Source organism: Phascolarctos cinereus, unplaced genomic scaffold, assembly GCF_003287225.1.
Source record: "Phascolarctos cinereus isolate Bilbo 61053 unplaced genomic scaffold, phaCin_HiC Scaffold_726;HRSCAF=1367, whole genome shotgun sequence".
NCBI classification, from domain to species: Eukaryota; Metazoa; Chordata; class Mammalia; order Diprotodontia; family Phascolarctidae; genus Phascolarctos; species Phascolarctos cinereus.
In genome coordinates this window covers 210,288,024-210,308,585 of record NW_027556098.1, presented here as the reverse complement: position 1 = coordinate 210,308,585, position 20,562 = coordinate 210,288,024, and the positions used below count along the sequence as shown (strand labels likewise).

General features: G+C 39.2%; 1 protein-coding gene across 1 annotated transcript in view; it reads right to left on the bottom strand.

Moving 5' to 3' along the window:
- Positions 1-20,562, bottom strand: part of PDE11A (phosphodiesterase 11A) — a 473,077-nt gene that overhangs the window by 74,815 nt on the left and 377,700 nt on the right. The window contains 2 exon segments of the mRNA XM_020991048.2: positions 9,608-9,708; positions 15,657-15,747. Of these exon segments, the coding sequence (XP_020846707.2) occupies positions 9,608-9,708; positions 15,657-15,747 (192 nt within the window).

Genomic DNA, 20,562 nt, shown 5'->3' with positions numbered 1-20,562 from the left:
TGTAACCAGTGGAAATCCTGGCCTCTTTAGAGTGTGCACAAAGCTTTTCATCCCATTACTTTTAATGTCTCCTTCAGTTCACCTTCAATTAATCCTCCCCTTTCTTCACATTCATGCCTCTTCATATATTTGAAGGCAGCTCTCATATCACCTTTAGTGGCTACTTAACTGAGCTTTAAAGTATTAAAGAATCAAGAAATCATAGAATAATGGAATAGAAAGTAGCCTTCTGAGATCATGTGGCCCATGTCCCTGCCTCCTCAAAGAGCCCTTGGAAAAGTGCCAGAATGACTTGAATCTCACCAACTTTCAAAGACCAAGCCCAGAGCCCAAGAACTCCCCTAGAAACCTTTCTCTGGGTTTAGAGTTCTCAAAATTATTATACTGAAAAGATCTGGGTTCTAGTCTCAACTACATGATCTCAATTCTAAAATTTTGTGATGACCACTATTTTGGTGATTTTTTTCCCTCTAAAACCATTCCCAACTTGTCAGTGATATATTTTTATATGAACAATGAGTACAATAATAACAATAACAACTAATATTTATATTGAAGAGATTCCCTATCAATAATGAGGTTCACCAGATGATCCTGATGATATTGTATTTAATTGCATCATGCATCATAATACACTGCAGAGTCTCCTAAATGGGATGTATAATTGATCAAAATAATTCTGCCTAACTATCCATAAAGGAAATACCAAGTGGATGAAGAACATCTGTTGTCTAGACTATGATATATTGTTGAAGGGACAACTATTAGAGCCGGCCCATAAACAAATCTATCTTGGATAGCCCTGCACATGAACAATGAACTGGGTCCAGAATTGAATAGGAAGAAGAGAGTGGATTGAATTCCCTTTGATGAATTATGCAGGTTCTATAATGACTTCCATCTTCTACATGAAATGAGGACTTATCATTTGATATCAACAGTTTTCTGGTGATAACACATGGCTGGTCACAAGCTATGGAACACCATACTCTCTAAGAGATTAAAGTTTAGGTCAATTAAAATACAATAGAGAAATGCATGGGGGGTTTGAGTAGATTTCATCATATTATGAATGAAGAGTTGTATAAGAAACAATATAAAAGATATCATCAGAAAGATGTATAACCAGAAAAGAATAGTGAGAGTGATGATTGATGGATAACACATGTGCCACAGTGGTATATGTGCATTATCAAGAGAGGACGGTTGGCCAGTATATTGATTGGATCCCCTGTGGAGGATTTGTAGGAGGGTGTGAACAAAAGTTAAACAAGGGAACGGATGGATGGGTTATGGTCTTTACCATTATAGGGAACGCTGACATCATGGGAAGAGATCTATGGGACATCAAGATCCATCAAAGTTTCAAGGTATCCTTCCAGTCCTGAAGCATTGAGAACTGTTGTCTGCAGATTTACTGTTCTCACAACTGGCACTTATAGAGAGATTTGGATAATAATACAAATCCCTAGCCCTTTAAGGTTTACAAAACACTTTATATTTCTTCTCTCATTTGATCAATACAACCTTGTGAGGTAGGTGCTATTATTATCATCCCCATTTTACATATGGGAAACCTGAGGCTGAGAGGTGGAGCGACTTGCACAGGGTCAGATAATAAGACTTCGAGGTGGGCTTTGAACTCATTTTTGTGGCTTCAAGTCTAGTGTGCTACCATTATGTCTTATCCAGCTAAGAATAAGAAGAGAAAATAATTGGCAATCTGTCAAACAGTGGTCCAGCCTGTATGTAGACTTGCTGAACTTCCAAATTAAACTAACTAGACAGTTTAATAAATTGAATAAAAAAGAACATCATTTCCAGCCAGCCTCTGATTCACCCTTCCTCTCCACCGCCCACCAGTCATCATTAAAGCTGCTGATGGTATATGGTTGATGGGTGAGACATGACATATTATACAAAGAAGCTGCCTGTTACAAAGGTTGATAATTCAATGCAAAGTCACAGGCAGAAAACAAAATTCATTTCTTTCATGCAAATTCATGACATAATGACAGAACAGCTCCTGTGAGAACAAATACTCCAGTGATGGAAATTTTAATAGCTGTAGTAGCTGGTATGGAAATCTTAAATCAGTCTAGCCCTAAATTGGTCACAGACTTCAGATCACATTAGTAAAGCTAGATTCTGCTTGTATCACAGAGAAGGGGCTCAATATGTATTATCTCTTGGGGGGAAAATCCCATAATAAGGAAAGGAAAAATATTAGCACACCAATTTGATTTTCTTTTCACTGATACCTCTGATATTATGCATAATCTGGGTCTTGAGTCTTAGGATCTGTCTGCTGAAAGAAATGGGAGACTGCATGCATGTACAATATTCCTAGCATAAAAGTGACAAAGGTTGGGCAAAATCATGATTTCAACACACCCTGTGATTCAAATGATACAAACCAAGGACCAGATAAATGATTATGCTCTCAGCCCAAATGGCCTAGAAATCCACAAGTGATCCAGTTTGGTCCCAAGGTCAGCTTTAATGGATGGGGGCCCCAGTGTGGGGGGTCTGTGAAGACAAGAGGACTGTGAGATAGTAATCAGTGCTGTTGTCTTTGCTACATATTGTCTGAGTCAAGGATGGTCTTAGCCACACACTGATCCACAGTGAGTGCTTAATAAATGCTTTTTCATTCATTCATTCATTCACAAATCTGAATCTTCATGTGCAGGTGCGTGCGCTGTCAGCTATAGAATATGGTCAGTGAACACCACTGTTGGGCTAAGGTGATAACCCATATTCATGTCAAATAAGATATTTGTAAAGTGCTTAGTGCAGTGTCAGGCACGTGTTACAATTGTTCATTCAGTTGTGTCCAACTCTTTGTGACCCTGTGGACCACACTGTCTATGGGGTTTTCTTGATAAAGATACTGGAGTGGTTGGCCATTTCCTTCTCCAGTGGATTAAGGCGAACAGAGGTTAAATGACTTGTTCAGAGTCACACAGCTAGTAAGTGTTTGAGGCTGAATATGAACTCAGGTCTTCCTGACTCCAGGCCCAGTGTTCTATCCCCTTGAGCCACCTAGCTACACATAGCAGGTATGTAATAGATGCTTATTTCATTCCATTCCACATAGTACTTTAACATGTACAAAGTTCATTTCTCACAAAATTCTTTGAGATAGACAGTCCAAGTATTATTTACCTCTTTCAGACTTTCCCATTTCTGTTCTTGGCATCTCTATCCAGACGCTTAACAAAGGATTGTTGGCTAATGGTCACCCAGAGGTGCAAGCCTGAGGTCATGCTTAACTCTTTCCTCTCCCCATATGCAACCATTTCCCAAGTCTTGAAGATCCTGCCTCAGCCTCTCTCAGATTTGCCCAGCTTTTGTCCATTTGTTGTACAGCCACCTCAGTTTGGGCCCTCATCACCACTGGCCGGGACAGTTGCAGCATCCCCATCCCTGGTCTCTTCTGTCTCCAAGCCATCCTCCACACTAAACTGATATTCCTAAAACACTGATCAGATTGTTTTGATATGTGGCTCATCACCCCTTTCCTGGAAAAATTTCAGTGGATCTGTAATGTCTCTAAGGTAAAACATAAAATCCTCAGATCGGCATTTAAAAATTTCATAATCTGGGGGCAGCTAGGTGGTGCAGTGGATAGAGCACGGGCCCTGGAGTCAGGAGGACCTGAGTTCAAATCTGGCCTCAGACACATAACACTTTCTAGCTGTGTGACCCTGGGCAAGTCACTTAACCCCATTGCCTAGCAAAAACAAAACAAAACAAAACAAAACACAAAAAATTCATGATCTGCTCCCACTCACTTTTTCTACTTTTATTTAATTGGCCGTATGTTCCAGCCAGACAGGCTTGCTCGCTGCTCCCCTTGCATGACATTCTGCCTCCTACCTGCCTTTGTCCTAGTGGTCCACCTGGCTTGGAATGCACTCACTCCTCTCCTTGTCCTTGAAGAATGCCTGCATTTCTTCAAATAGATCCAGTATCGCTTCCCATGCAGGACTTCTGGAATCTCTCTAGTTATTAGCACCCTCTGCCTCTTGAAAATACTTTCTCTTTATCAATACCTGTATTTACTTACTTGTGCCCATGTTTTACTCTGTAAGCACGATGCCTTGTGCACTTGTAGACACTTTAAAAAATTCATTTTGGATTAAATGATTACCATTTTTTTTACGTGAGGAAACCGAAGTTCAAAGGGTTAAATGATTCAATCAAGGTCATTTAGAAAATTGTCAGAGCCAAGACTTCAGTCTACGGCTAATCTGATTTTGAAAGGCAATAATTGTGTCCTGTATTTAGCCTATGGCTGCCAATAACAAAAAGCCATATGCCAGAGATGGAGGTGCCATCTGATTTCTCAGCTGTTGCTGGTAGCGAAGAGGTCGTATGATGAAACAAATGGAATTAAGACAAAAAGACCTTGTTGTAAGCAGTTTGGAGAGCCAGTTCCTGCCAGTTTCTGACTCCAAATCCAGTACTCCTTCCCCATTATCTTGGGGATGAGTGTGGAGTATAAATAACAACTGTTTCTGTTCTGGCCTGAAACTCTAAGGGTCTTTCTCTCCCAGATTGATTCTTTTGTGAAGGCAAACTAGGCCATCTTTTGCCTCAGTTCTTACTGAGCCTTTGATTATTGAATGGGTATTGCCTCAGACAAACTGGGACCTGGGAAAAACCTTAGCTTAAAAAGGCCACGGTCTCCCACTGCATCTGACTCCATCGCCAGTTGTATTGACCTATGTCTTCCCACTGGACTCTGATGACTCTGAGGAGGGAGGTTGATGACTTTGCACAGCTCTGCCTCACTTAAATCCCATTCACATGAAGGTTAAGACATCATCCTCCTGATGTCATTGGTCCTCTTCAAGAGCTAAGGATGAATGACAAGGGGGTGAGTGCAAAGAACCAAACTCATAGTACATGTCTATTGTCAACCAAATGGGAGATTCAAAGAAGGCCAGATAGGAAGAGCAATGAGAGGAAAATGGCTTTGCCAGGATTACACCCTCCAAGTCAAGGCCACTTGGAAAACCACTTCTTGATATAAACCATCTTGGATCATCTCTCTTGTGATGGTCCGGCTGGGGCTAGCACCCAGATGGCATTTATGGCATTTAGAAAAATGATTTAAACAACTCCATGGAATCACAGAATGAAAGTTAGAGCTGGAAGGGCCTTAGAAATCATCTGGTTTAGTCCCCTTAGTTTGCAGACAGGGAGATGGAGGTGTAGCGATGAAAAGGGATTTGCCCAAGGTCACATAGTAATTTGACCACGTAGCTGTTCACTTCTTTCGTCTCCCAGATAGTATCATTGGTAAAAGTCAACAAGGAACCCTTGGCAATTGTAGAAGTTTTTATGAGGGGCTGCAAAAACACGCATCAGAAAATCCACAAAATGATACAATATCCCTTAGATCCAGACTACTACATCATGAGGAACGATATCATTAACTTCTCAAACAGAGCACTGAAAACATTTTACTCTGGGTTTCAAGGACAGTGGGAAACATCACCGCTAGTGAAAAGCATCTCACTGGAAAATTTCCTCTCTAATCAGACATGTTTTTATTAGGCTTTAGCATTTTGCTTTCTTGGCAGACGTTACACTTTTAATAATCGGTGCCCCCCAAACAAACAGCTCTTAGGAAACAGACACTGAAATTACCCACATAAAGAAACTGCTGTTAGGTTATCAGCTACATATCACAAAGTCTGATCATTTAAAAACGTTACCTGGAGGCCTTCGGTCTTTATAAAGTGTAAAAAAAAACCACCTTACCCGTTTCACACTGTGATTATGAAAATCTGCTAATTTGTATTTATATTTTGTGCTTTATTTCTGCATCTCCTAAAGGTAGATAAATGTTAGGCAGGCTTTGCCTCCAGTACTATTAGTTATTCCTAAGGTAGTGAATCACCAACACTATTGTCTTCCTATTTCAGCTTCATAGATACTCTAGAGAGAAAAGAGGAGCTCTTGTTTTTATGGGACACTCAAAGATCTGCCATAGCTCCTTTTTCTTGTGTGTAGGTTCTTGAAAGTTTATAGGTTGATCCTCAGTTCCTGAGAATAGAAAGAAATAAGCTGGCTGCTAATAATTCCAGTAACTGTAATGAAAGGGACAGTCAGGCAGACTGATAGGGCTAATCTGATTTGGAAAGGCAATAATTGTGTTATGGATTTAGCCTATCACTTCTGATAACAAAAAACCACATGCCTAAGACAGAGATGCCATCTGATTTCTCAGCTGTTGCTGATAAGAAAGAGGTCATATGATGAAACAGATGGAATTCAGACAAAAAGACTTTGTTGAAAATGGTGTGGAAGCAGGAATGTGCTGGAATCAGCTCCTTCCCATCAGCTCATAGAAGCTGATTGTTAAATTTTCAGTTCAGGAATAGTGAAATGCTACAAATCAGCACCCGATTTATTATTTTGTTGACAGTCTAGACTTCAGACAATGATAGGGAAAATGTTAATAATTTAGATTAAACTTAGAAGCGTGTCATGTATACATCCCCCTTATCCTGCCATCATCCCCGGCAGAGCCGGATGGCAAGCATTTACCTGTGTGCTCCTGTGTGGACGGCACAAGGTTGTAAAGCACAGTGCCCAGACCGATGGCCAATTCAGTCAGACCAGGAAAAAGCTGTTGCAGAAAGTTTGTTCTTGCCCATTCTTCAGGCAGCTATGTTATCACATAGATAGAAACAACCTTACCCATACTGTAAATGGAAGCAACAATCCCTTTTCCTGGGAGCTAATATATCTCCCCCATTGTGACATTAGAATCAGAAACTCCTTGGGACACACAGCACCATATCATTTACAATCTCTTTTTTTAAAAAAATGTAAATGTTAATAACTTGAATATAATGCATGACAAGAGCAAATTTTGAAGGACAGGTGAAAGTTGGATTCACTAAATTTTAACATGATAAAGTTCCAAATTCTAGGCTTCAAAGAGCTATCATTTTTTATGAGGCATTTCTCAATCTGATTTTCCAAACCATTGACAGTAATGCCTTACATTTGTCTAGTGCTTTGTATTTTTCAAATCATTTTTATTTAGATGAGAGGCAATGTGGCATAGCGAGATTTGAGTTCAGGTCCTGCCTGTGACAAATACTTAGCTGTGAGACTTTGAATAAGTCACTTGAATAACACATTCCTCAGTGCCCCATGCCATCCTCTAAAAGTAAGTTATGGAAGAACTGCCAATCTATATTGGTGGGGAAAGTTTTCACACTGGGGATTCCCTACATCAAGGAAAATTCAAGTCTGGACCAAATAGATATGTGTGTGCATGCATGTGTGTGTGTGTGTGTGTGTGTGTGTGTGTGTGTTTCACTTAATCTTTATGATGTTCCTATGATGAAGATGGAACAGATTTGATTTTCACCATTTTACAGATGAGAAAATAGACACAGGAAAATTAAGTGATTGGCCCAAAGTCACAAAGCTAGTTAGCATCAGAGCCAGGATTAAATATAGGAAAGTCTGAAAGGAAGGAAAGAAATAGGACAGTATTTAGAGGGGGCAGAGGATAAATGAGAGAATAAGGTCCTAGACAAGATGGGAGGTAATAATAATAGCTAGCATTTAAATTATGAAACACTTCATAAACAGTATCTTATTTGATCCTCACAACAACCCGGAGAGGTAAGTGGTATTATTAATTATCCCATTTTACAGATAAGGAAACCTGGGCAAAAATTAAGTGACTTGCCCAGGGTCACACAGCTAGTAGTATCAGAGGTGGGATTTGAAACCAGGTCTTTTTGGTTCCAGGCCCAGCATTTTAGCCATCACACCACTAAGCTGCCTCAAGAAAGGATGGGATTGGGGCAGCTAGGTGGCACACAGGATGGAGCACCAGCCCTGGATTCAGGAGGACCTGAGTTCAAATGCGGCCTCAGACACATAACACTTACTAGCTGTGTGACCCTGGGCAAGTCACTTAACCCCATTGCCCAGCCAAAAAAAAAAAAAAGAAAGAAAGAAAGGATGGGATCAAGAGCAGCACTTCATGCTTTTTTCTGAGATACACAAAAAAGCAGTAGTAAAGAATTCTGTTTGGAATTCTATTCATTGTCACATTAATAAATGCTTTTGGTGTTGCTTCATAAATATCTTAGTAGATCTGAGAAAAATGATGACTTAAGATAGTCATGGAGAAGGAAATCTTTTTATCAAAATCTCATTAATAAACTCATAGGATTTAGAGCTGGAAATAGTCTTAGAAAACATCTACTTCTACTCCATTATTTTACACATAAGAAAATTGAGGTCCAGAGAAGTCAAATGACTTGATTACAGCCATAACAGTAATAATTGGCAGGGCCAAGATTCAAACCCTAATTCTCTGAATCCAAACCTGGCACTTTCTCCACTGGACCAAAACCACCTAGGGAGCTATTTGGTGGAGATCACTTGATCTCATCAGCTCTCATGGATTTAACCACCATCTCTATGCTGATTCTCAAACTCTACCTGTTGGTCCCTAACCTCTCCGATGACTCTCAATCTTGTATCTCCTTTCACACGCCTTTCAGACATCTCCATCTGGATGTTTAACAGAGACAACTGAAAATTGACCTGTCTGAAACCGAACGCATTATCTTTCCTTAAACTCCTGTAACCAACCTCCTAGTACCCCAGACTCACAACCTAGGTGTCATCCTAGACTCCTTACTGTCTCTCACCCCCCATATCCAATTTGCCATACGACCTATTGATTTTACTTTTGCAACATCTCTCAAGTTAACCACCTTCTCTCCTCTGACATTGCAGACCCTCATCACCTCATGCCTGGACTATTGCAATAGCCTGCTAGTGGGTCTTCCTGCCTCAAACCTCTCCCTGTTCCAGTCTATCTTCCATTCAGTTGTTAAAGTGATTTTTTTTAAAGTACAGGTCCAACCAAGTCACCCCTACTCTACAAACTCCAACGGCTTCCTATCACCCACCATCACAACACAAAATCCTCTGGTGTGCAAAGCCCTTTAAAACCTAGTTCTTCCTCCCCTTCTATTTCTTTCTGGTCTTTTTACACCACATACCCCACCACTTACTTGTCAGTCTAGTGACAATGTCCTCCTTGTTGTTCTCCAAACAAGACACTCCATATCTTGGTAGCATTTTCCCTGGCTGCTCCCCATAAATGGAATGTTCTCCTCCTCATATCCATCATCAAGTTCCAACCAAAACCCCACATTTTGCAGGAAGCTTCTCCCAATCCTTCCTAATTTTAGTGCTTTCCCTCTATATGTATATATTCTTATATACATATATATATATTGTGAGAGAAGAGAAGAGAAGAGAGAGAGAGAGAGAGAGAGAGAGAGAGAGAGAGAGAGAGAGAGAGAGAGAGAGAGAGAGAGAGACTGTAAGCTCTTTAAGGGGTGGGACTGTCTTTTACCTTTCTTTGGATTTCCGCAAAGAAAATCTAAAGGCCTTCATCATGGAAATGGAAATTAATTCAAAGATGGTGATTTTAATCTCTTTCTCTCTTTTGTTTGTGTGTGTATATAAATACATATGTATGTATGTGTACATATACACATCCATGTATATGTTTTTGCTGAATAAATTAAATGTCAATACCTACTCAAAATACAGAGTTATGTCTGTTGCCAGTATGGACTGCTTCAAAAGCTGCATGAGGTCACTGTATTCCTTGGAAGATAAATTGGCAAAGATGTTGTGACCCTGGAATGAGAAAATGAAAGGTCATAGAGAATATTCAACCCACAGTTATTTCTTCTGTATTTTTCCTGAAACAAAAGTTGGTTTGGAAACATGGCAAAAGAAACCATAAAAACATAGCCAAGTGAAGTCCAAGTTATATGACAATAACTTAGGGCTTTTGAATGGAGATGTTATATAAATAGACAAATATGCAGGCAAATGTAACATTGCAGGGAAGAACAAACATCTTTTAAAAGGTTTTACTATAGTTACAAAGAAAAGATATTGGAAATGTCTGAATCATTGTATATTCACATTTATAAACATATATCTATGCACATCCACATTTGACCCATTCAATGACCTTTTCCCATTAGGATTATCATATGGAAAGTTTATAAAATACTTTGGCATCCTACCCAAACTTAATCCCAAAATAAATATTGGTTTCACAGTAAACATTTTAAGTTGTCATTTTGGAAATATTTGCTTTTGAAACAGATGTTTTCAACTGGGGGAAATTCAGTTAAGTTGTTAATGTGTCTAAGAGAAATGCCTGATAGATTTTACTTAGAAAATATTTTCAGTTCAGCTCTCTTCTCTCTATTGACTTATGCAATAGTGTTATTACTGAAGAGTTTATTTTTTTAAATCAAAAATAAAATTTTAAATGAACTAAGTGGCTTATTATTCTATTCTATAGTTACTGCTTTTTGTGAAGTGAATAATTCTTTTTTCAAAGTGAATAATCACACCCTAATTTTTCTATTTTGTACATCTGGATCTTCATATATTTGTTTATAGAGAGGCAGATCTACATAGATATGGTTAGCATGATACTAATAGTATTAAGCTTGATTTGGGGGAGAGTTAGGGGAAAAATCTGAAAAAACTCTTGAGTTAACTCCTGTCCCACTAATTCTTTAATATCAATTAGAAAATTACATCTTCCAAGACTCTAAATGAGAATCTGCTACTCTGAGTTAATTTACCTCCTATGGATGAACACTTTATTCTCAGAGAATAGTTTATTCATATTGGCTCCAACTGGGACCCAGTCCAATATTAATAATAATTTTCAAATGAACTCTTCCAGATCTTTAATTCAGCCAGTAGAATGAAGACAAATAGCTAAATGAATGCTGGTATCACAAAGTCGGTGAGAATCCCTCACAGCATAGAGCAGACTCAGGGGGCTGAGTCCTGGGGTATGGGGAATCAACTGCCCATCTCTAACTACAGCACCCATACCCTCTGCAGTGTCAGGAAAATGACTGCTGGTGCTAAGATACAACTAAAAACAGACTTATCTTGACTAATTAGGCTCAAAGAAAGGGAATGTTCTGTGAAAAAAAAGGAGCATTTCATTTTAAAGAAATGCATTGTCGTGCCTTTGAAGGCAAAGCTACAGAATAGAAGAATAATTTCAAGATTTGGAGTCAAAAGACTAATCCAGACTGTGCTGCTACTTCCTGTTACTTACTTGGACAGGTCACTTAGGTATCTGGTACTCAGTTTCATCATCTATAAAATGAGGGCATTGGACTAATGGTCTCTAGGCTCCTGTCCAGTTTTGAAACTATCATCCTATGATGATTAGCAAAGTATTGTCTAGCAGAGTATTGGCAAGACTGACTTTAATATACAGAAAAGGATGATTTGAAATGAATATATTCTTTAAATGAGAGGCAGCATATGATAGTGGATAGAGAGTCATTCTTGGATTTAGGCAGATGGATTTGGGTCCTGCCTTTGACACATTCTGGCTCGGAGACCATCAATCTCTCAATGTCCCAGGCAACTTTCTTACTAAAAATTACAGAACATTTACTGATTTTCTTTATATGCAAATCTTAAAAACATTAAAAAACTTAAAGATATTTTGTTGTTTTAAATAGACATAGGGTTTTTCCTTGTTTAGACTATTTGCTAAGCAAATCTTTTCTTCATAAATACTTTAAAGGTTAATTTCAACTAAGATTGTCTGAATATACACTTTCAACTTAGAAAGGATTTCATTAATGGGGTTTTGTTGCATAAGTTCCTTGTCCTCATGTGTGATGATTGTCATAGACAAGAAATGGGACTTGCTATCATGAGAATTGGTTGAAGGAGTTAGGTATGTTTAGGATGGAAAAGAAAAGCCTTAAGAAGACATGATAACTATCTCCAGGAACCTGAAAGGCTGTCATGTATAAGAAGGTTTGACAATATTCTGCTTGTCCTCAGATAGTAGAACAATGGCTGAGGAACTATGGCTAAGAGGCTGCTGAGGAACAGATTCAGACTGGCTTATACACAGGGAAAAATCCTAACAATTAGAGCTACTCAAAAGCGGAATGGGCTCCCAGCCTTAGACACTTCTTAGCTATGGAATCCTGGGCATGCAACTTGACCTCTGTTTGTCTCAGTTTCCACATCTATAAAATGGGGATAATAGTAGCACTTACCTCAATGGGTCTTGTGAGGATCAAGTGAGATCGCAATTATAAAACACTTAGCACGGTGCATGGCATACAGCAAATGCTATATAAATGTTAGCTGTAATCATTATTATTATTACCTTGGGAAGCATCCAGCAAAAGCTGGATGACCCTTACTGAGTACGTCACAGAGAAAATTCATATCCATGTATAGATTAGATTACGTGTCTTCTAAGACTCCTTCCAACTCTAGGATCTGTGATCCCCAAATGCAAGGAAGATCAGAGACTCAGCTGGGTGGTACAGTGGATAGAGCATTAGCCTGGGAATCAGGAAGATCTGAGTTCAAATCCTGCCTCAGATACTTACTAGCTGCGTGGCCCTGGGCAAGTCATTTAACCCTGTTTGCCTCAGTTTCCTCAACTGTAAAATGTGGATAATAAAAGTACCTACCTCACAGGGTTATCATAAGGATACAATGAGAGGATACTTGTCTTTGCCAGTCTTAAAGAGCTGTATAAGTGTTGTTGTTATCATTATCATTATCTCAGGGCCCTGAAGACCATTTCCTTACCTTGAGTGAACACTATTCTCTGATCATGTCCACAGTTATTATAATTGTTAATTATACTATCTTGTAAGTTCCTTAGGGCCCAGCCCAGTAAATTGTCCATAATGGGTGTCTGTTTGTGGAATGAATACGTGAATTTGTGTAGACAGCTCTGGGATTTCCAACACAAGCCTAGTGCATTTACCAGCACTGAGAAGAAGGTGTGGCAGAGTGGAAAAAGGACTGATTTTGAGTCTTAGTTACACACACTTACTAAGCATGTTATCTCTTCACTTAAATTCTCTGAGCTATAATTTCCTCTGAAGAGTGGGGATAAAAATATTTGTCATCTCTTCATCAAAAGGTAGTTTTGCAGATTAAAATAAAATGATATATGGAAAGGACTTTTTCATCACAAAGCGTTCATTTGCTGGAGGGAGAGAGATGAGAAAGAAAACATCAGAGAAGAGTGGAACAGTGGAAAAAGTCTGCTGTCAGACCCCAGGTCCAGTTCCAACTTTACCCCGAGCCTGCTGTGTGCCACCTGGGAGTAAGTCACCCCACTCCTTTGGGCCTTTGTTGTTGTTCAGTTGTGTCTGACTTTTCATGACCCTATGCACCATACTGTCCATGGGGTTTTCTTAGCAAAGGTACTGGAGTGGTTTGCCATTTCCTTCTCCAGCTTATCTAACAGATGAGGAAACTGAGGTAAACAGGGTGAAGTGACTTGCCCAGGGTCACACTACTAGTCTGAGGCCACATTTGAATTCAGGTCTTCCTTATCCCCAGCCCAGCACTCTATCCACTGCACCAACTAGCTGCCACCCCTTTGAACCTTACTTGTTTGCAAAATGAAGGGATTAGACTAGATCATCTCTAAGGTTCTTTGTAGTTCTAACATTCTGAACATTCTATGTTCTATGAACAAATGAGAGGCAGCATGAATAGCAAATAGGGGAGTGGCCTTGGAATCAGGAAGACCTGGTGTTGAGGCCTCCCTCTTACACATCTAGGCTATGTGGTCATGAGCAAGTCCCTCCAATGGCCTGGGCCAGTCTCTAAGAGTACAAATCATAAAGGAGCTGCAGTTTGCACATGAAGGTTCTCCACCCAGAGGAAATCACAGGTCTGCACCAAAAGAAAAAAAAAGGAATACACCAAATGACTTGACCCTTCAGATACTGACTCTGACCTTTCTCTCCTCTGTCCTGTCCTGTCTATCATAATCTATTCCTGTGTCTAACCCAGTGTACACAATGTAAAAATCCCATACCAACCATCCTTAGCTGAAATTTTACAAACATTTCAATGCTTACTATATGTAATGCACTGTGCTAGGCACTGAGACTATAAAAACAAAAATAAATCACTCCCTGCCTTTAGGGAAAATTCTCAAACCAAAAGGTTCCAGGGTATTTGTGCTTATCTCTGCCGGCTCCTGTCACTTGGGTCCAAGCATCTGTATTTCATTCAGAAGGGAGAATATACAACCACCAATCAATTCTCCCATTTCTACTCTGAATTTGGGGGTCTTAGCTACAGATGGGAGTACCAACTACCCTTCTTGGGGTCAAAGGCTTTCACAAACTTGCAAAAGATGTACTTTTTTTTTTTAAGATACACTGGAGGAAAAACACACCATATTTAATGAGAATATTCCAGCAAAGTAAGGTCTTAATGATGATAATAATAATAATTAATGGCACAGCTAGAGAACTGACAAATAATGGGGAACAGATGATCCCTTCTTGGTCTCAAAAAGTCTGCATGCTTGCAGAAAATTAAACAGATCCCTTCCTGGCAGTATTAACTCAGCAGCCTCGGTCACAGTCTGGTGGGTAGTTGGTGGTTTTCTTTGTCGGGAGCTGAAAGTGTAGAAAGGGACCTCCCCACTCTAAGCTCCTGTGTTACTATCTGAAGGATAAATAGGGAAAATTATCTTCCTTCAGATTCTTCTTTCAGCTGGGTTCCTTGCTGACAAGTCAGTCCTGCTGGCAATTACAGTTTCTTAGTCTGTCTCCAAGGGCTTCCTCCATTCTACTGAAAAAACATATCTTTCTCATGCTGTTTTCCTCTCTGTAACCTTTTAAAATCGGTTTGCATTTCACAAAATAACTTGCCAGCCCTCTTGAGGCCTGCTACAAAGGATGATCTGTTTGCTTTGCTGCTTCTTTGCTGAGTTCCTTATCCGTTTACTGGAGGAAACAAATGTACTCAGATCGTAATCTATGGGCAATGACATTCTTTCAGGGCCAACAGAATCAAGGAAAGTGTTTTATCTCTAGGATTCTGCTAGTACCATTTACACTTGACTGTCTTTCTACTTAGTGTGAGAGTCCAGGGAAGTTGATAGGCAGGTATCTAGCTAGAAAAGTATTTATTTTAGTTATTGTTGCCAACAACTGTTATCAGTGATTTTGAAATCCTCCCAGAGGGCAATGATAAGATTTTAAACATCAACACTCACTGGTCATTTGTAAAGGGTAACCTTTACAGTATTTTGTAAAGACTAAAGGGAAAATGCATAGTTCTTTGAGTAAAATAAACAACTTAGACTTGGGTCAAGTTATTGGTACAAGTTTTATTCCAAAAAAGCAAACTATGTAAATGTTAGTATTCTACCGTGATGACTTGAAAATCCACATATCAAATGCCTAGAAATTATTTAAAGCAGATGATCCTTGCATTTCATCTTTGTATTTTCATTGCTGAACAGTGCTTGACACATACTAAGATAGTTAATAAATGCTTATTTTTTGATTAATTTATCTTAACAATCAGGCAAAAATCAGGTAGATAGGGCCAATGAAGAGCTGGCATGTCATTTCAGACTAGCATAACAAGGACCACCAAGGAATAGAAAAGGGCCAACACTAGGGGAAAAAAAATGAATCTTCCTATTCTACTTAGGCTACTCATGGTATTGAAAGAAATAGGAAGTAAATGCTTCTGCTGGTTTCTGGTTCAGAAGGCGACTGGAGAAATTAGCTCTGTACCTCACTTTGCAGAATCATCACGGCATGATTAAAATGATGGTGCTCCAAGGTAGCAGAAGTTCCATAAAGCTGAGCCAATGCAGATCCACTCCTGAAAGAGGATAATAGGGTAAGACACTATCCCTTTTACAACAGAATCCCTTGAAATTTCAGATCTTTGGAGTAGTCTGAATGCCATCGTGGCACTTGCTGCAAATACCCACAGGCAAGACCAGTCCAATGTAGATGTTTGCATGGTTTCTGGACAAGGCACCTGAATAACAACTTAGTTAAGCACATGGAGGCAGTCTGGTTCATTTCAGGGGAAATGAAGGGGAGTAGGGGAAAAGAATAGCAGGTTAGGGAAACTTGTGAGGAGTAGGGGGAGGACAAAAAAAAAAACTTGGCCAAAACGGAAAAAGAATATTATGCAACTTCGAGTGGTATAATATAAGTAAGTCATTAAGATGGAGAAGCCAAGGCCCAAGTCTAAGAGTCATGAATAATCACATGTTAAGAAAATCAATAACAATAATAATTTAAAAGTAGCATTTATATAACATTTTATTTATAACATTTACAAACCACTTTGCTACCTCCCTGGATCCTCACAACAACCCTGTGAAGTTAGGAACATTATTATTCTCATTGTACATGTGAAAAATCTGAGGCTTACCGACATTAAATAATCTTCCCAGGGTCACACAGTTGGTAAGTGTTTGAGGTGGTATGTGAACTCAGGTCTTCCTGACTCCAAGTCTAGAGATCTATCCAGTAATTAACCATTGCTGATAATGGGGGTTTTCTGGAAGCATTTGTTGCTATGAATATGTGTTACGGGAGAAAAGCACTGTGTGTTTCTATTTTAAAATAGTATGCTTCTAATTTAAGTGTAATTTTTAAAGTAAATTTTTGATAACTTTTGTTTTTATGTGACTAACATTGCCCATTATATTCCTTTTCTTGTCTCCTCCTACAGAGCCATGCTTTATAATAAATAAAATTTAAAAAGTCCTAAGTAAATGTGATATAAATAAAATAAAAGAGAAAGAAAGAAAAAATATATCAAAGAAATTTTATGTTATATGTAGTGTTTCCCATCCATGGTTCCCCACTTCTACAAAGAAGCAAGGGAGGCAGGAAGGTGGGATGTTCTATGTGTGAAGGGAGTGCCTTCTCATTTTATTTCTTTGGGGTCAAGCTTGGTCAATATAATTTCACCATATAGTTTCAAGTATTGTTTCCATTTACATTGTCATTACTGTGCATATCACTTTCCAGGTTCTGCTTACTTTGCTTTGTATCAGTTCATGTAAGTCTCTCCATATTTTTTGGTAATCATTATTTCTTAGAGCAAAGTAAGATTCCATTACTTTAATCTACCACAATGTATTTAGGTGGCACAGTAGATGGAATGCCAAGCCTGAAGTCAGGAAGACTCATCTTCCTGAATTCAAATCTGACCTCAGACACTTATTAACTGTGTGGCTGTGGACAAATCATTTAACCTTGTTTGCCTCAGTTTCCTCATCTGTCAAATGAGCTGGAGAAGGAAATGGCAAAAAGCTCCAGTGTCTTTGCCAAGCAAACCTTAAATGGGGTCAATAAGAGTTAGATATGACTGAACAGTAACAGAATTGGTTAGGAGAAACAGCAAATAGCTGTTTGACTGGAACATGAAGTATGTATAATCAGCCTGGATAGGTGGGCTTGGGCTGAATTGCGAAGGTTTTCATATGCCAAATAGAGGAGTTTATATTTTATCTAAAAGGCACTATAGGACCATTGAATCTTCTTGAATGCAAAGTAACATGGCTAGATCTATACTTTAAGAATAATAATTTGGCAGCTAGGTGGAAGACAGGTTAGAGAATGAAGAGACTGGAAGTAAGGAGACTAAGAGGCTATTTCAATAGTCCAGGTAAAAAATGATGAGGGCCTACACCAGGGTGGTACCCATGTGAGTGGAGACATGGGGACACATACAAGAGACTCATAAGAGGTAGAACTGACAAAACTTGGCAACTGATTGGATACGGAGGGTTGAATGAGAATGAAGAGTTGAGTATAACTCCTGGACTGTGAATATTGGTGACTAAAAGAGTGGTAATACATCTATGTCCTGACTAGTACAAATAATGAATCATGTGAAGTGGTTGTGCGTATTTGAATTCATACTGTTCAAAGTTATAATTATGTACAATATGGTAATTGATTCCAGAATAATGGAAATAGGCAATGTGAATTTGAATAATGTGACCACTTCTCTGGATTCATTATTTGCATAAATCAGGATCTAGCTGTATTCTCAACAGAAACAGGAAAGTTAGAAGAGAAGTGAGTTTAGAGGGAAAGGTAATGAGCTCAGTATTAGACATGTTGACTTTGAGATGCCCATGACACATGCAAATGGAAGTAACAGGCAACTGGAGATGCAGAAGCTTGGTAGAAAAATGTGGTCTGAATATGTGGATTTAGGAGTCGTTTGTGTAGAGGAGACCACTGAATCCATGAGAGCAGATGAGATCACCAAATACAGATTTAGAAGAGAAGACGACCTAGGAAAGACCCCTCTACCTAGCATAGGTGTGCTATCAATGATGATTTTGCAAAAGAGACTGAGAAGAATTGGTTGGACAGATAGGAAGAGGATCCTTGGGCAAAAGATCAGAAATTAGAGGAGAGAATAAAGTTGAACTGACTAACTAACATCAGCTCAGTGGCATGAAAACCCAGAGAAAAGAGAGTGTCCAGAAAGAATATCCAGCATTTTCTAGGGGTTTGGTTATGAAAGAGAAGAGAAATATAAGAGAAAGATAAAAAAGATGGTAGGAAGGAAACAAGCACTTAATAGATCTTGAGTGCGAGGCATTGTGCTAAGCTTGGAGAATACAAATACAAGCAAAAAGACAGACTGTCCCTGATCTCAATGGGTTACATTCTAAATGGGGAAAGAAAACACATAAAAGAGAGCTGAAAAGTGGAGTGAAGGGAGGAGGGAATAGTTTTGATGTCTGGAAGCCAGGAAGAGAGCCAGGAGGGAATGAAAGACAGTCTGGGACCCTCAACAAAGTAGAGTCCACAGAAGGAACTCACCAAATGGGGGGTGGAGAGTGGGGTTGCTACAATGGAATGTTCTATGTTGAAAAGGCCAAAAGGAATGTTGGATATTCCAGGGTGAGGAGAGTCCAGGTGCTAAGGAAAGTTCCAGGGCGAGACAGAATAATTTAGAAGTTTAAGAGCCAGGAATAAGGCTGGGGAATGGTGAGGTGAAGTGAGCACATATATTCATCAAAGAGGAGGGAATGGGAGATGATTTGAAATATGGAATTGGAAAGAAAAGGAACATATGAAGGATGACTCAGTTTTTTCACTGAAGTGTGAACAAAATTCTCTGCTAAGAAGGCAGGCTTATGTAGGTGGCTTGAGTAGAGAAGAGAAGTTTTAGAATTGCTGTCATGGAAGATTGTGATAGAAAGTCAATTGGGGAAGAATCAGAAGGATTGGTGTGAAAGCAATCTAAAAGGCCCAGTTGAGATTAGAATATAAATTTGTAATGGACTCAAGTCAATTGTGTTATTGTGTGACTCTCTCTAGTGGTGATTCAAGTACCTGAGTAAGAGTAGGGGAAACAATGAGTGGTAATCTTGGGTTGGGGTTTAGGCACTAATTGTAGTAAGACAATTGGGCAAAAGACTGGAGGTTAGAGGAGAGTATAAAGTTGAAAATGGGTTTAGGAAGAGCAAGGCCCAAGAAGGGATGGAAGGATAGGAAATTTTGGTCAGAGGGATTTCAGAGTTATGAATTATGGAAGCGGAAGATTTGTGAAAAATGATAAGAGCAAGGATATGATCAGCCCTGTGTATGGGGTAGGTATATATTGTGGGAATTGAGGAGATTGATGGACTGGGAAGTGAGAGTTTTTGATGGGACATAAACAAGTGAGCTGATATTTTTCCTATTTTTTTAAGGAAGTAACTTATAAAATTCAATGGCCACCACAGCTTGGTACTAGTGATGAGGCATCTTGCCTCCATTCATGAGAGGTAAATTATTATTGGGTAATGTTGGTCTTCATAATTGGAATACTTCCAAGACTAAGTGAACCAAGGATCTCCCTACCCATGTTGTTGAATTTCTTTCCCCTTTCATCCATTCATATGAATCAACATGTCTCTTGGAGCGTATCCATTTGGGTCTATTCCAAGAAGCAATGTTTCAACTGTTTTTTTCTAGACCTAACCTCTCTGCTGACTTCCAGTCTTCCATCTCCAATTGCCTATTAGACATCTTGACCTGGATGTCCTGTAGACATCTTAAACTCAATATGTATAAAACTGAACTCATCTTTCTTCTTAAACTCTCCTCCCTTCCACATTTTGCTATTATTTTCAAAGGAACCACCATCCTCCCAGAGCTTCAAGTTCACAACCTAGGTAAAATCTTTAATTCCTCACTATCTCTACCCCCATATTTAAATCTATTGCCAAAGCCTACAGATTTTGACCTTTGTAACTTCTCTTGAATACACCACCTTCTCTCCTTTGATACTGCCACCATCCTGCTATAGGGCCTCATTTTCTCATGCCTGTCCTATTGCAATAGCCTGTTGGTGAATCTACCTGCCACCAGTCTCTCCCCACCTCCAGTCCATCTTCCATTTAGGTGCCAAAATGATCTTGCTAAAGCACAGACCTGACCACATTATATCGTCCCCCACTCAGTAATATCCAGTGATTCTTCCTATCTCCTTTAGAATCAAATATGAAAACCTCAGACTGGTTTTCAAAGCTCTCATAAGCCCCCCTCCCGACCTTTGCAGTCTTCTTAGACTATGTACCTCATCATGTGCTCTGACCTCCTTGCTGTTCCTGAAATGAGACAGTCTATCTCCCAACACCAGGCATTTCCATGTCTGGAATGCTCT